At 48.0% G+C, this 15,341-nt stretch overlaps 1 protein-coding gene across 17 annotated transcripts in view; it reads left to right on the forward strand.

Annotated features, from left to right (window-relative positions):
* Positions 1–15,341, forward strand: part of FOXP1 (forkhead box P1) — a 391,101-nt gene that overhangs the window by 263,061 nt on the left and 112,699 nt on the right. For 16 of the 17 annotated variants that reach the window (XM_055804566.1, XM_055804572.1, XM_055804571.1 and 13 more), the window contains one exon: positions 14,020–14,145. In XM_055804566.1, coding sequence (XP_055660541.1) covers positions 14,020–14,145 — 126 coding nt within the window. Of the gene's footprint in view, positions 1–1,214; positions 1,580–14,019; positions 14,146–15,341 lie in introns of those variants that run through there. The other variant, XM_027793025.2, reaches the window with a different exon arrangement.

The following is a 15,341-nucleotide window of genomic DNA, read 5'->3' on the forward strand; positions in this document are numbered from 1 at the left end:
GTGGCACGGTGTCCTGTTTTTATGTCATTTTGAATAGCATGTAATTGAAACGTACACTCGGCAAATTAATTGGTGAGTTGAAGGTAAGAACTGCTGAGTTAGTAGAGGCAGCACAAGCCCTCCTCTTTTTTTCCCCTTAAGTTTACATGCTGGAGCGGAAACGCTGTGGTACTCGGAAAGGAGGTGATGCCTCTGTAAAGCAGATCTTTCCAATTTATTTTTTTTTTTAGCTTAGTCTTCTGTTTCTATGATCTGCCTTTTGAACTGTTTTTGTGGCTGATCAGTTCCACCTAATATGTCTCTTGATTTCTGCTATTGTAATACTCAGACGACATGCTGTTCTCTTCATTTTTATAAGCTTTAGATGCTCCTGCCTGTCATACTCTGGCGGTTTATCTTCAGCGTCTGGATTTGCTTTCAGACTTGCATGTCTATCAAGCTGCTGTTGCTTTGAATGTGAGATCAAAAGAAGATGAATTCCAGTAAAAAATTTCCTTGTATGAAGAAAAGATTGGGGGCCTATGTAAACATCCCACTGACAGCTCCCAATGAGTTATTTTAGCAGAGCATTAGCACCCAGAATGACAGACAGTCCAAGACTACATGCTAAATAACAAATCAGTCCCTTCAGCGGCAGCAGCACGTTGCCACAACAGCAATACATTTTCTAAAGGAATCCTGTTCCTCTTTTTTATTGAATATGGCTGTTCAACTGCTCATCTCTTCACAAGCTGCCTTCGAGTGCCAGCCCCAGTTTACTTTTTCTTGACAATATCTGCGTCATGTCACCAATATGACAGAAGACAGGGCTTTGATAATTGGGTGGGGAGACGGTTAGTTAGTCATCTTGAGTTAAATAGGTAGTTTGTTTTAGGGAGGGGAAGGAGGCGATGAAGGAGGGAAAGCATCTGTCTGAATGCTAAAGGCACGCTTTTGGAGATGCTGGATGCAAGTTCTGCGCCCGAGACAAGTTGCATTTTTTGGGTGGTTGTTTATATTTCAATTCACGCAGTTAGAGAAAATAGCTCTGAAGCCTGGCCAGCCTCACCAGCCGGTTTTAAGAGCAAGTTACAGCACTAGAGAGGGTAGGGAAGTCAAGCTTGGCTGAACTTATGTGCAAATATGAATTTGCCTAGATGCAGCAGCGAGGTGTGCTTTTTTTGCTGCTGTTTGGTCTAGTTGGGGACATAATTAGTTCTGCATGTTTCTGCTTACAGGCGGGGGGAATGTAATAATGCAGGCTCGCTAGATTTTTGCGCCTGGTGTAGTGCTAACCCCAACTTTGAGGTTACCTGCGAGCTCCAGCCGATCTCGCCACTTGGCAAGGGAAGAATTAGGGAAGGAATGCTTTGCGGTTTCTTTGTCATTTAGTAAAAGCAGAGGTTGCTACTGTGGAGGCAGAGACCCGGTGGCTGCCGGCGAAGGGCAGTGCTCCAGCGCCGTCTCCCTCCAGCCTGCGCTCCGGCTGCACAGCACTTCCTGTTTATTCGAACATCTTTTTACCATTCTTCAGCCCCCGCTTCACAGAAACAGCCAGAAACACATCTCCAGCGCGAAGACGGAAATCTAAAGGCAGACAGTAAGAGCTTACTCTGTTAAACTCTTCATTTTCTCTGTGAGCGCTCAGAGAAGAGGATCGTGCAGGCAGGGCTGAACTTTTAACTTGCTGCCTTGTGCGGGCAGCTTGGCAGCATAGGAGAGGGGAATTGCTGAGGTTTAAAGCAAAAGAAGCCGGTTCACGTTGTTTACTGCGGTGTTGACAACAAGGGTGGGTTTTTTGGCATGGCTTCGGGGAACCGTGCTGAGGACTAAGTCCTCTTTTGGGGCACCCGTCACCTTGCGACGTCCCTCTGGAGTGGGAGCAGCCATGCGTCAGCGTCCCCGCTGCTTGCTGGGTGCTTGCAGCTGCTACTCGTGCTTGCAGAAGTGGCAACAAAAACCCCAAAAACCACCACCCCCCCAAAAAAAAAAAAAGAAAAAAGGAAATGTGGCTGCTGTTCTGGGCAGTGAAAGAGAGAGGTGCAAGCTCTTTTTGTTTTCTGCAGATTGTTTGCGTCGTGGCTCTGGCATTGCTTGCGAACCAGCCTTGCTAATATTTGTACCGATTTCATGCTAATAAAAATCAGGCTGCTGAGACAAGCATGGCTATTATCTCATTCATATTACTATTGTTTAGACCTGTGGTACTACAAAAGGAAAGGGAAAGCGTGCTCATGCCGGGTAATGGTTGTTAACTTCTCACGTGAGGGATTTTCTCTGCAGTTTTTCAGTATTAATGATTGTTGTATGAATGGTCTTCAGGGGTTGTTGGAAGATAGTGTAGATCCTCTGGGTAATCCGTGTTGCGACACGTATGCTGGGTTTTTCCCTCTCTGTTCAAGTGACTTAAAATACTACTTGATATTTCTCGGTTGTTTCTCCTGTCCTCAAAAGTCCGCTGAAATAGCAGGTAACTTCTTTTTGGTAAATATTCGTAGTGCTCATACAGTGTGACACATGAGAGAAAATGGAAAATACGCTGTTTGCCCTATGGCGAAAACCCATCCTCCTCGAGGTTTTTCCTGCCTCTCTGAGATCCAAATACACTTTAAAATTTTAAACGGTAAACCCCCATCTTCCTAGAAAAGAGAGCGAGAGAGAGAGAAATCAAGCTGTGTGTTCAGCCAAACCGCAAGTACAACAAACATATTTTTAAAATATATTGCTGGTCTGGCTTTTTAATGTTCAGAAGTTGTTCTACTTTGCAGAGGAAAAAAAAAATGGTGTTTGCAACTGCCTTAAGGACAATTTGTTTAACAGTAGGAGTAATTGCATGGGGAAAATGGAAAGAGTGACTGAAGTTATTTACTCAGATGTTAGTGTAGGTGTGGGGCAGAAAACTCACTGTGGGAACAGTGGGCTGCTTTTCTTGGTATCTTAGTCTATTTGATGACCATCAAATTTCCCAGCTCACTGGTTTTGTTTTTTCTGGATGGCATGTTTGATTATTTATCAGAAGGGAAAGGGAGTAGCTGAAGCAAATAAACATGTGACCGAGCTCTGTTTTGTTTTCCACTCAGAAGGCCGTGCCCTTTAACAGATACACAGAAAATAATAAACGTATTGTTTTATGATAAAAGGAAATTATGTGTATAATTTTCTTTAGCAAGGCTGTTAACCCCTTGTGTTCGGTGGTCTCCGCCTTCTGGCAGCTTACTGGGTTTGCAGCTGGGAATTAAAGGCACTTAAAACCCCCTCTTGTGTGGAACATTTCCATGGATTACTGCTTCACCCCTTTGGATTTGCTGGATTTATTACGTAGTCCTTTCTGCCTCAGCACATCCCTGGTCCTCTCCCCAGTCTTGCTTGGGGTAAGGCTGGCTAGATGAGAGGCACTTTGAACTTGCAGAAGGGTGCTGACTTCTGTCGAAAGCCTTGCAGAGTGCTGCTGGGATCTTTCTGCCGCCCGTCCTGGTGTCTGTGCAGTGCGAGGGGTTGCAGCTGTAGCTGGTCCGTTACAGGGGGTGTCAGTTTATGTGAGTCTTTTTTAAATGCCAGGTGTCTAGCATGTAGCCTGTAGTATTTCCTTTGTAATACCAGCCTAGGACAATGCTCATTATCTTCCCTGAAAAAAAACCCCACCCTATAAACTAAATCACTGTCAGGAAGTAAAATACAGGTTTGCCTCATCTCTGGGAAGCATGTTGCATGCTTTAGCTGCTTTTATGGGATTAAAAGAAACAAGTTAAGACTGTCATGCACATGAAAGGAAACCGAGATGTGGTTTGTTTCACATTGTGCAGGTAGGTATAAATTTAATAGACTGACTTGCTTTCAGAATCTCTCTTTGTCTCCCCGAATCGCATGTCAGTTCCAGCGCGTGGATGAGCTCCACAGGCCGTAATAGCCCCTGACTGCCGCTGCCCCGCAGGTGCCGTATCGGCGGAGGGTCCTCCTCCTCCTCGGGGACGTAGGTTCCCTTGACGGAATGGCTTCAGATCAAAAAAAGGGAAAATTTGCCTGACATCTTGAAGTTGCGTTCAAGTGTGTGATGGCTGGTGGTGCCGGGGTGGGGGCGAAGTCAGCGCTCGGTGGGGAGCCCACATGGGTGGCAGGGGCCGAAGCTGTGGGTTTGGTTTTGAGGGAGGAAAAAATGGTGATCAAAATACCAGGGAGGGGAAGGGCTGGCGAAATAAGGACCTGAAACTTAAACGTGATGCGAAGAAGAAAGAGGAAATGAGCGGCTTGGGGCCAGGTGACGTGGGCAGGGGGATGTGGCCAGCCACCCTGTGACTGGCGGCTCCCCAAGGGTTGGGATGGGATGGGGAATGGGATTCGGAGTCAGCAGTGTGGGACAGAGGTACCTGAGAAGGCAGAGGGCCAGGAAGGGTTGTGTCCCGTCAGACACGGGGTCTCCCCAGCGCTGGCTGTAGCCCTTGGGCAGAAGCCCGTGAAGGACAGTTAGAGGACCTGTCCATGGGGGAAAGTTTCCTCCTAGCTTCCAGCGATAAAAGGTTGGCTCGTGCCCTGAAGCATAAACATTTGTACCCTGATTTATATTTTTATCTTTTCAAAGGTGGCTGTAAATGCTCTCATTACTATCTGTGCGAGTGTCTAATCCTTTCTTTGCATCTTCCCCATGCTCTTGGCACTGGTGATATCTTGTGACAGTAAGTTCCAGAGAGTAATTATGAGTTTTGTATTAAGAAAGAAAAAAAAATCCCTTTATCTGCTTTTTTTTTTTTTTTTTGTGGTTGTTGCTTCCTGACTTTATTCAATGTCCCCTTTCTCTTGCGTTGTGAGAAATGGCAAATAACACCAGATGTACCTTCTCAGGCCGAGTCACAATTTGTGTACTTTTATCATTTCTCCTCTTACTCATCTCTCGCTAAACTAAACACTCCCACCCTTATCAATCTTTCCTCATATCTGCTGAGGTCTCTAATCATTTTTGTCGCCTCCATCTGAACCTCGCCTATTTTTTGCTTTACCAGGATCTTTTAAAATTAATGTTTTTGGAAGCTGTTCTAAATTATGTTGTGCCATAGGCTTGAAGTACAGAGATGCGATTTGCAGCTTTAGTGTCCCGTGTTTTGGGCTGTCGCAACATTTTGCTTCCTTCATTCACCCAACAGCAGCGAGCATCCGAGGGCGAGATGTCCGCATCAGGGGCTTTATTTCATCAGCCTCTGCATACAAGTTTGTCATACAGTGTTTTGGAAAACAAGCCTAAAATATGTTCCCTCTTTTGTTGACCACACAGGGAAGCGCGCAAGCAGCTGTATGCAATATACTATTTATGTTTTAGCAACAAAAAGACACTCTTCCTTCTCCCCCCACCTTATCCCTCCTCTCTGTTAAAAAATATGAGAACTTCCCGTGCTTTTGACATCCAAGAAAAACGCGGTGCAGCAGTGAATAGTCCTCCAAATATTCAAAGGTCTGGTTCACTTTTGGATAAACACAGTAGTTCAGGATCTGATCTCAAGCCTACAGAAACGAGCTGGAAATCCCATAAGATTTTTTTTCATCACTCAGACATAGTTCAGTTCTGGTTCAGTTTGCGCGGGGAGCCAAGATTTGTATCCTTTCTCATTTTACCAGGATGTGTTGGCCCATCCCTCCTTTCTTGCTGGTACAGACCGCTACATGCTGTGAATCTTGACATGCCAAAATAAAGAGAGCCATTTTTAATGTTTGGGAACTTTTTGCCAGATGCTTTTAAAACTGTTTCGATGAGTCTTGACTGTGACTCTCTTTTTAAAGAGGGGACAGAAGGTGTTTTTACAGTGTAACCACCTGAGGATTTCATTTGTGCCTCAAGAACGGGATTTTTGTAGCTGCTGTCACTGCTGCGGCTGGTTCAGGGTTTGCAGGTTTCTGGTGTCCGACCTCTTACCCTGCTGCCTCTTGCTGCTTTCCCCCTCTCCATTCCATCCCGCTTGTGTCTGAGCATTTGAAGAAAATACCTCGGCCACCTTTCCCCCCCAGGTTGATGGAATTAATGAATAAATTGCAAAGTTAAAATCAGGTGTTTGGGTGGCACATCCCTGTTGTCCCCCTGTGTGGGGCTGGGTCCCTGCTGCTGCAGAGGTGGGATAGCGGGCAGGGACCTTGCTGGCTGTGGGATGGGCTGCAGGGTGGTGGGGCAGGAGCATCCAGTCTGCTCGTCCTCCTGCCAGCAGAAGTAACCTCAGCACCCACGAGGACGAAGCGCAGCAGCACTGGGGCGCAGGCAACTCCACCCTGTGGGTTTGGAAGAAAGGATTTCTGTTTCCAGTGCCTTTTTCTGGAGGGGATCTCCTCAACTGGTAGCCAGGATCTATTCCAGAGGAAAGAATCTAAGCCTGCTGGAAGAAAAATAAAGACTCATCTTCTTTCCTTATGACTGAACTATTCTAGGAGATGCTTCAGCATGAGGCACGTTGCCAGCTCCCTTGCTCCAAGCCTGCCCCGTCACATCAGGGACAGGATATGAGCCGGAGTTTGTACATGTGGACCTCCAGGTCCCTTCTCTTTTTCCAGCATGGGAATCGCCCATTAGTCACTTGGCTAGCTCAGTCCGCTATGTCTAAGCGAAGCCTTCAGGGCCAGCTGATCATTTTACTCAAGTAAAGATTGCTGTTGAAGCTCTCTTCTTTGACGAGCTGGCTGGTAGCCCCTTGGATGGAGACAGCCTTGCAGAGGAGCTGCAGCTGAGCAAGACGCTGGGTACAGGCAACCAGCGGCATCTTCTCTGGCTCGCAGCATCCCTCTGCTGTCGCACCTGTGGAGTGGAGCTGGGTACAGAGTAGAGGGAGGGGGAATATTTATTGAAACAAGGAAAATAGTGGATGAGATGGGGATGGGGGTGATTTGCATCCAGGGCTGGTGGGAAAGCTGGACAGCAGGGTGGCTTCACCAGATTATGTTGGCTTTTAGCGGGATCCTGTAGCATAGCCCTGTGTCCTGCCTGTAACTGTCCTCAGGCTTCCCTGCTGTGGTGCTGGGAGCGGTCCTGGGGCTCTTGGCCTTGGCTCATTTGGGTGTGTGGTGCATAGGGTCAGAATGGTGGGAACGAGGAGGGAGCATGTAGCAGCTTGTTTCCCAGTTCTGGAGGAAGATGAAAGAGCTGGGTACGAATGTCAGAAGGAGTAAGTGCTGCAAGAACATCTGCTTCTCTTTTTTGCATCTTCTACATTTTATTCCTCCTCTTCATTTTGGTTCCTTTCCTATTCTCTCTAGTTGGTTCATCTCACCTCCCCCTGTTCTGTTCCTCCCAGAGGAACAGCACTACCCACTGCTGTCGCTTTGCACTATTTTTTATTTTTTTCCCTTTTTGCATACTGCTCCGCTCCTCGCCGGTTTCCACACGTTGTGCGGCTCCCCAGCCTGTTGGAGGAGAGCTGCAGCAGGGCTCCCCTCCAATGTGTCTGCCTCCTACCACCGCTCCTCTACATCTGCTGCTCCAGGAGAAGAGGGTGTCGCAGGAGAGGAGATAGAGGAGGCAGGAGTGGGAGAGACATGAAGCAGCTCTGAAGCTCGGGTGCATCCAGGCTTCCGAGCTTGTGAGCTGCATCTTGCCGCTCTGCTGGGAGCAGCTGTGGAGTGGAGCGGGGTGTGAGGACAGATGGGAGCTGAGAAAGAAGAGAGATTGCTGGCTGAGTCTAAATCCCGCCTCGTCCCACCCGGGAGAAACAAAGGTACTTGTCTTGCGAGACTAAATGGAAGCAAGAAACCCTTCCGAGCGGTGGGCCGTGCCTCCGCTGTGAGAGGCCCCTTTAGCTGCTGACCAGGCAGTCCCTTAGCGCCTAAAGCCATTGAAAAATCTGGGGGGGAAAGTGGACGGTGGGAGAGCTGCATGCCTGCTGCTACAAAGCCATGCTTCGCCGAAAACACGGTGGGGAAAGCTTGGCAGCAATCTCAGCTGTGTAAGGATCCGGCTATCTGTTGCTGCTCAGAGGTCAACGCAGAAGGTCTCGCTGCTGGAGTCTGGGCCTGGGGTAGCATTATGTTTTCTCCAAGAGTAGATTTTGCCCTTAAAATATCTTCTGTCTCATCTCTCTCTGGTTGTTGTGTTGTGTTTTGCTTTCTAATGACCATAACTGAAATAACGGACAGATGATGATGTTGGCTGGCGAGTCACTTTCCAGATTTACTGCTTGGACACTTCAGATGGCTGTGGGACCATCTCTGATTTCTGGGAACACTTCCTTCTTCCTTTCTCAAGTTGCTTTCCTGATGGGCAGCTTTGTCCACCTGGAAAGGCCCAAAATCCTTAGGAATCTGTCAAAACACATGGGGTTTTGTTGTATGCCCTTCTTGCAACTTCTGTGTGCATGCTTCCCCGTTTTGGAGGCAGCTGATTACTGCACAACTGCCCTGGGAGTTGGCAGTCAGAGAGGATGCCGGCTTCTCTTGCATCCTCATGTCTGTGGCTTGTCTCCTCACCCTCCAGCATGCATACCTTGCCATACGTCCTGCAATTCCTTGGATCTGTCATTCCGTGCCTGATAAAACTTGGGCACGCAAAGAGGCTTCTCCTGGCGTTAGAGGCAGGCCCATTATAGCTGTAGGTCTCCATATTTCATTAATAGCTGATTGATATTAATATCGGTTGGAGCAGATGGGAAGGGAGGAGCTTGAGCTCTTTTTCTTCAGTAGAAATAGGCTGATGGAAAAACAGTTGGAGAGTTGCTGCCTTGTTGTACTGGCTGCAGTGGTGGAACAAGTTAGCAGGAGGCTCCATAGGACTGGATCCTGTTACTGTTTTCCTTATGTACTAACACTGTAAGCAAGTATATGGCATTTAAACAGCACTTCTATTTTTAAAGTTCTACCCTCTTTTTTTTCCAGCACATTTCCTTTCCCCAGCCCCCTTCCCGAATCGGGAGTGTCTAGCCACATGAAGTCAGAGGCAGGGCTGCCTTTTTACCCTTCGAGCAGAACTTGCCTGAAGAAGATGGTGAAACCGAAAGATTGAGCCACTTGCGTGAAAATGTCGAATTACAGCAGTAACTTGGGTGATAACGGTGCTGGATGTTCTGGGCAAACAACAGCTGGGCAAACAAGTCACATTCTGTCTGTCTTGCAATGAAATTGCCTTGGTCAGCTCCAGTGCATACTTTCCCCCACCCCCCACCCCCCGTCCCGTGCTTAACTAGTTGAGAAACATTAAACGGTTGCCACTTCCCTAAGCACAGGGAGAGGGATTTTCAGTGGGGCTTCCCACTTACTCTGTGGCATCTTTGAAACAGGCTTGTGGCATCTTTGAAACAGGCTTGATTCATCTGTCACTGAATGTGCTTTTAAATTTTTTCCTGGGTTAAGTGTCACCCAGCGTTGGCTCCCAAACATCCCAAGTTTGTGTAATGTCTCTAAAGTACAGCATTGCAGTTGCCTTTTTACTGGTCTCTGTTTTACGCCAGGAAAATCTCCTTATCTCTGGGTGATTTCCTGATGGATAAGAAAATAGCTTGGGAGTTCATTTACTGTATCTTGCATTTAGGCGTAGCACAGAGCAGAATCAAGATGACTTGGTTGGTAGTGAGCTTTATACTGATGTCGTCCTTTCAAATCCCTCTTGATAGTGACCAAAACCCATGGCACTCAGAGGATGTGCTTGCTAGGGGATGCTTTCCTTTCTTTTCCCTCAGTAAGTGGGAAGATTTCCTATTTGTGTTGCTGTGCAGAGAGGAGGAGGATTGCTGATGTGATCAGCTGCTGGAGGCCAGGATTGGCATCTGGGTCTGGCTGTCCCAAGCAGCTGTGTCCAGGCTTGGAGGCCCTTTGAGCAGCGCAGATAGGTGTCACGTAACGCGGCTGCTGGTAATCACAAACCCAGGTATCTGACGCACCTCTGTGGTTTTGGGGGCTCTTGGTGTCTCCCCCTGCCCATCCCATGCCGGACCACGCAGCTGCCTGGCTGCACAGACGTGGGCTGGTTCACTGCAGTCCCCAGCAATTGTTCACTTGCAGAAGTGCAGGCACATGGTGGAGATTCAGGACATAACTATGGCAGTGGGGAGGAATGTGTGAAAAGAGCTTGGAGATGTCAGAGCACCTGCTCGTGAGGAGAGGGCCACGTTAGCAGAGCTGTTGGCTAGCAGTAAACAGTCCTGGCACCCTTGTTTCAGGACTTGGCAGCAGCAGGAGTTGAACTGAGTCCAGCTTTACTCTCTACTGCCTGTTCAGTAAGTTGAGGACAAGGCAGATGATTAAGGAAATGTGGGGAAACTGCTACAGAAGCTTTTGGAAAGATAAGAGACTTTGGTCTCCATGTCTGACAGTCTGGCACTTCTCACTAGCATTGAATTCACATGCAAATCAAAGGCAACATCTACTCCCACAGGAAGCTTTATTAATGTACAGGCCTGCTTGTGAATCTCCGTGCTGATGAAGGTTGTGGGACTGACTTCACTCTCAAATTAATTTCCCTGTCTATCCTCGCTTGAGCACTGTGCAGCATCGGCAGCCTCAGCAGGGCTCCCATGCCAGCATCCCGTGATGGGCTCCGTGCGGGAGTGGTGGCTGCATGGAACCGGAGAAGGAGGTAGAGGTGCGGCGCTTGTCGGCTTGGATTAAATGGGACGTGCCGGCGTAATGAGGGCAGGTGTCCACCGGGCTTGAACCGACATCAGCAAATTAATTTCACGAAGGCACTCCAAATGGGCTTGAAATATTTTGCATATAAGAGGAAGGAGGGCTGGTGCTTCCCAGGCTGAGCTAGCCATCGTTTCTCTGCACATCCTGTCATGTGTAAGGAGTGCAGATGAGACTTTGAAATGGCAGGGTAGTGCTTGGTCTGAGGTGGGAGTGAGGACAGGCTGAGCAGGGAAACGTAGGAAGGCAGAGGGACTTGGGATCTCTGGGTTCACTATACCACCAAGGACGCAGTAACTGCTTGATGCAGATGTTCAGTAAGAACCAGATCTGAGCTATAAACAACCTTCCACATCTTAAACCCAAGCTCATCTGATGCTTAGCTTTTATTGCTGTCAGTTATTTATAAGCGGAAGAGCGAAATCTTGAGAGAAGAGAGATGGGAAATGCCATTTCAGGCTGCAATCCCCTGAGCTGTCAGCTTGCCATCAGTTCACCTGTGCCTGCCCCTCCGTGTTTCTCCCTTTGCTGCTCCTGTCCATCCTAGCTCCTCGTACCTGTGATGCTCCCTCCAGCCAACTCATTTGTTACTCTCATTCTTTTCAATCCTTTCCTTCCCACCCCTGCTCCACCCTCTGTGCTGGTCCCTCCCTGTCCCCATCGCTGGTCCCACCAGGTCTCAGTGCCAGGACAAGTGCCAGCCAGACACGGAGCCGGTGGCAGAGGTGTCACCTGGAGTGGAGAGCCTGCGCGAGGGTGGGTGTGCGGGGATGTGGGTGCCGTGCAGGTGGGACTGGAGCAGGGATAGAGAGAGCTCTTTGCTTTGCTTTGCTTTGCTCCGCTCCATCCGAGCCTTGCCATTGCGAGCCTGACCCCGAAGGCAGAGATCTGCGTCAGCATGGGGTCAGCTGTGGGAAGGGCTCATGGTGGCAGTGGCCACCCTCCCGAGCTGCACAGGGCTTCGTGGCCAGCTTGAGCAGCAAGCAGGCATTTCTTGCGCGGCTACTTGTTCTGGGAATCTTCAAAAATTTCTGGCAGCCGATTTAATTGTGCAACCTCTCAGCTGCCAGAACGGATAGAATATGATCATATCACATGAAATGCATGCAGGGTCTGCTATAGCAACTGTATTTCAAAGAGACAACACATATGGTGACTGGTTCTTTTTGGAATAATATCTATAAGTTGATGATGTTTTATTCAAAAAGGCTGTAGCTTGAAAGGTTAGGGATGTTCTGATTGTTTAGTGTATGATTAAAGAAAGGCTTCTGTGTTTTTTTTGGCCTATTGAATCTAATTACTGGGAACTAAAATGATCATTTGATTGCACATTTACCTGGAATTATTCTTCTGCAGAGCCAGTCTTAATAATATATAATAATATGTTGCGCTTGTACTGTATAGCGCTTCTTGTCTGAGCAACTCGGAGTGCTTTACAAGTATTCATTAATTAAATAAGCCATACAACACCCCTGTTAAGTAGGTGAGTATTTGTTGCCCATCCCCTTAAGTCTTGTAGGCTTTATTTCTGCTGCCTCTGCCCACCCTTGAAGATGCTTTAACAGCTAAATAAGCTAATTCAATAAAAATAACATTTTTTTTTTAAACCATACTTGGCACTTTCTGCATAAAGGTTTCCTTTGTTGCATTGGATTAATTGGTAGGCTGTAGGGTCTCCTGGTTCTTGATGCTGAACTGATGGCGGAGTGGTTGCGTGGAGGGGAGCACAGATGTGTGCCTGCCCTGGTGCATGCCTGTGCCCAGCAGCTCCTCACACCCCTCACTGGGACATGGGCTGTTTCAGAGATGCTGTGGGTGCGCTGAGCTCCAACCAGCTTGAAATGCAAAATCTGATTCTACCTTCATTGCACCAAGCTCTGTTGGAAATCACATCCACCCTTACAGAGTTTTTCTGATCCAGTGGAGACTTGTTACTAAATTGAAAGGAGGGCTCGTTGCCAGAGCCTGGTAAGGTCTTTCCTCCCTGCTTGCCCTGGTGTGCTGGCCATCAGTGGTGGTTCTTCACCACCCCCCTCGGGCTGCTGAATGTCCCTTCAAAAGTCAAAAGATGGGTCTAGCCCATAAAATAACAAGGTTTTACTGGGAGGTGGCTGATGCGAGTTTGCAGCCTTTGGTGTCAAACCTTTCCTGGCAGTTCTGTGCTGAGATGAAACACTTTGCAACTTGGAGAAGCAAGTGAAACCTGAAGCGTATCTGACTCCTTAATTAAATAGGTATTAATTAAATCACTCAGAGAGCATACACAGTAGGAGTGGGGAAGGCTTTTTCCCTCCTTCCATGTAGGCATCTTGCAAAGGGACTATTTTTCTTGTTTTACATTAATGAAGTCTTCAGCCTTCCCACTTTTCCACCTACACATGTACTGAACGTCTCCAAGGAGACCAAGAAGGCCCGAGTCCGGTGCCGGTGAATCCTCCAGGAGCAGCGGGATCGGGCCTCGCCAGCAGAGCCTCGGCTGTGCCACAGCCTGTCTCGCAGGGATCATCCTTGCAGTCCCCTCGCTGGGGAGCCCGGAGGGAGCCAGGACAGGGATTTGCTCCGTGTCCTTCTTTCTCCCCTGTCTCATCTCTTGCTTTCTTTTCCCCACCTGATGGAGATACCGGGCCTCACAGAGCGACTGGCTCCAGCATCCAGGGGTGCTTGTCCCTTGCTTTGCACAGAATTTTGTAATAATCCCCCACCACGTGATGCTCTGCTTGCACTTTCAGGATCATGGCTCTTGCCCCTCCATCCTGTAAGGCCTCACTGTTCACTGCTTTGCCCGGTCCGGTCCGAGTCCCTGCTGCTGCTCCGTCACAAGCTCTTGGTGATTGTGGCAGGGTGAGATGCTGTCCCTGCTCTTTCCTGCTTTCATTCCAGCTCCTCACAGCTTCCTCCACCTTCATCATGGTACTTCTGGGACTCGGCTTGGCTCTGCCTGCTGCTGGCTCTCCTCTTCCACCGTAGCCTTCCAGAAAGTTCCCTGACTTTCTCTGGCGTTCAGGACAGCAGATGGTGATATATGACCACCCTCTTCTGTAAACCTGACCTGAGCCACTGGAGGAGAGGAGCACAAAAGCCATTAGCGCATGAGCCTGCCTGGCAGCAAGGAGGACTATGGGCTGCTCCAGGCTGGGGTAAAAATAGCTGTGCGGTGCTGACCACCGCGATCCCTTTGGTTACTCAAGGTTCCCATCCTGGAGCTGAACACCAGCTGCTGCAGGGTTTTTGACTATGGTTCCCATAGTCAAAATAGGAAACGCAGCAGTGGGATATCGCCCCGTTGCGTGCAAGTGCTCAGTTGGGTTGTTTCACAGGACCCAACGCTTTCCTCGATGGAGGTCCTTCGGGAGTGGAGCAGTACCCGGTGACCAGGGGGTGCCTTGACCCCATGCCGTGTGTGTAGCTCCCCATGCCCTGCCTGCTGTAAACTCAACTTCCAAACCTCTTTCCACGCAGGCTCTCCAGGTGGCACGGCAGCTTCTACTGCAACAGCAGCAGCAGCAGCAACAGCAGCAGCAGCAGCAGCAACAAGTTGGTGGATTAAAGTCTCCGAAGAGGAATGACAAACAGCCAGCCCTGCAGGTAAGGGGAGCCTGTGTGCCTGCATGAGGGGCTGGGGCTTGTAAAAGCTGAATTAATGCGTCTTACTTGTGAAGGTTGGGATGGGACCTTCAGGAGCTTCCTTCCAGTGAAGTCCACAGAGCAGCTGTGGTTGGTGTGAGTGACATGAGGACTGGTGCTAGGTGCTCTTGAAAATCCCACCCATGGCTTGCTTACAAATCATAAGCATCTGCTTTTATTAGTGTCTGGTAGGGTTGGATCATGGCAAAATGGAATAGCTTTTGTTATTGTGTCAGTGTGCATAGGAGATTTCCATTAACATTTCTGTTTGATTGCTCTTCCATTTGTAGTCTGTGTTCACTCAAACCGTTGATTTGCTGTGTCAAGGATATTGGGAAATACTAGGATATCATATCATCGGTGCGTTTTTTCCCCTTTTATTGTCTGCTGATTTATGGACATCTTCAGAAATAAAATCTAAATATTATCGGGCTTTGTGCTGTTATGAATTCAGGAAGCTAAAACCAATATAGCATTCCCAAACAGAAGATGTATGCACACATAGGTGGCTTTGGAGTACATTCTGTTAGTCTTGTGGGATAAATCACAGGAGTTAAAAACAAGAAAGACCTATTAGGTCATGGGTCACATTTTCTTCTTTTTTTTATTCCTTTTTTTTTTTTCTATTCTAGTGTTAGAAATCCCAAGTGGTGGTGGGACCACTATTATTTTCCTTCAGATGGTTTTCCATAACAAAGCACATGCTCAGGAACTTTCCACTTTAATTCCATCCTCTTGCTCCAAGTAATACTGCTTGTATAAATACTGAGTCAGTCCCTTGCCTTGCCTCATGTTCACACTCCTCAAACATCTGAGATACTAACATGTACTTGCCAGTTTTGGCAAATTATATGTATCTAGTTCCTTATGTATTTTGGTATTTCGTAAACCGGCACTTCTAGACCCTTGACCACTTTGCTGGTTTGCAGCTGGTTATTGCTTTTATTATTGCTCTCTTTGCAATTGCAGCGTGCCACTGTATTTTGGATAATAAGTTACTGAACACAGCAGTTCAGCTGCAGTCGCACAAAGCCCTGTAGCTGGGACATTTATCTTATCTAGTTCTTCTATATCTGATGCTTCAGCCTCTGTAGCCCCAAATTCTTTCCGGGTTTTTTTTTTCTTTTTTTTTTTTTTTTTTCTGCTTGTTGTCATAG

Source organism: Falco peregrinus, chromosome 5, assembly GCF_023634155.1.
Source record: "Falco peregrinus isolate bFalPer1 chromosome 5, bFalPer1.pri, whole genome shotgun sequence".
NCBI classification, from domain to species: domain Eukaryota; kingdom Metazoa; phylum Chordata; class Aves; order Falconiformes; family Falconidae; genus Falco; species Falco peregrinus.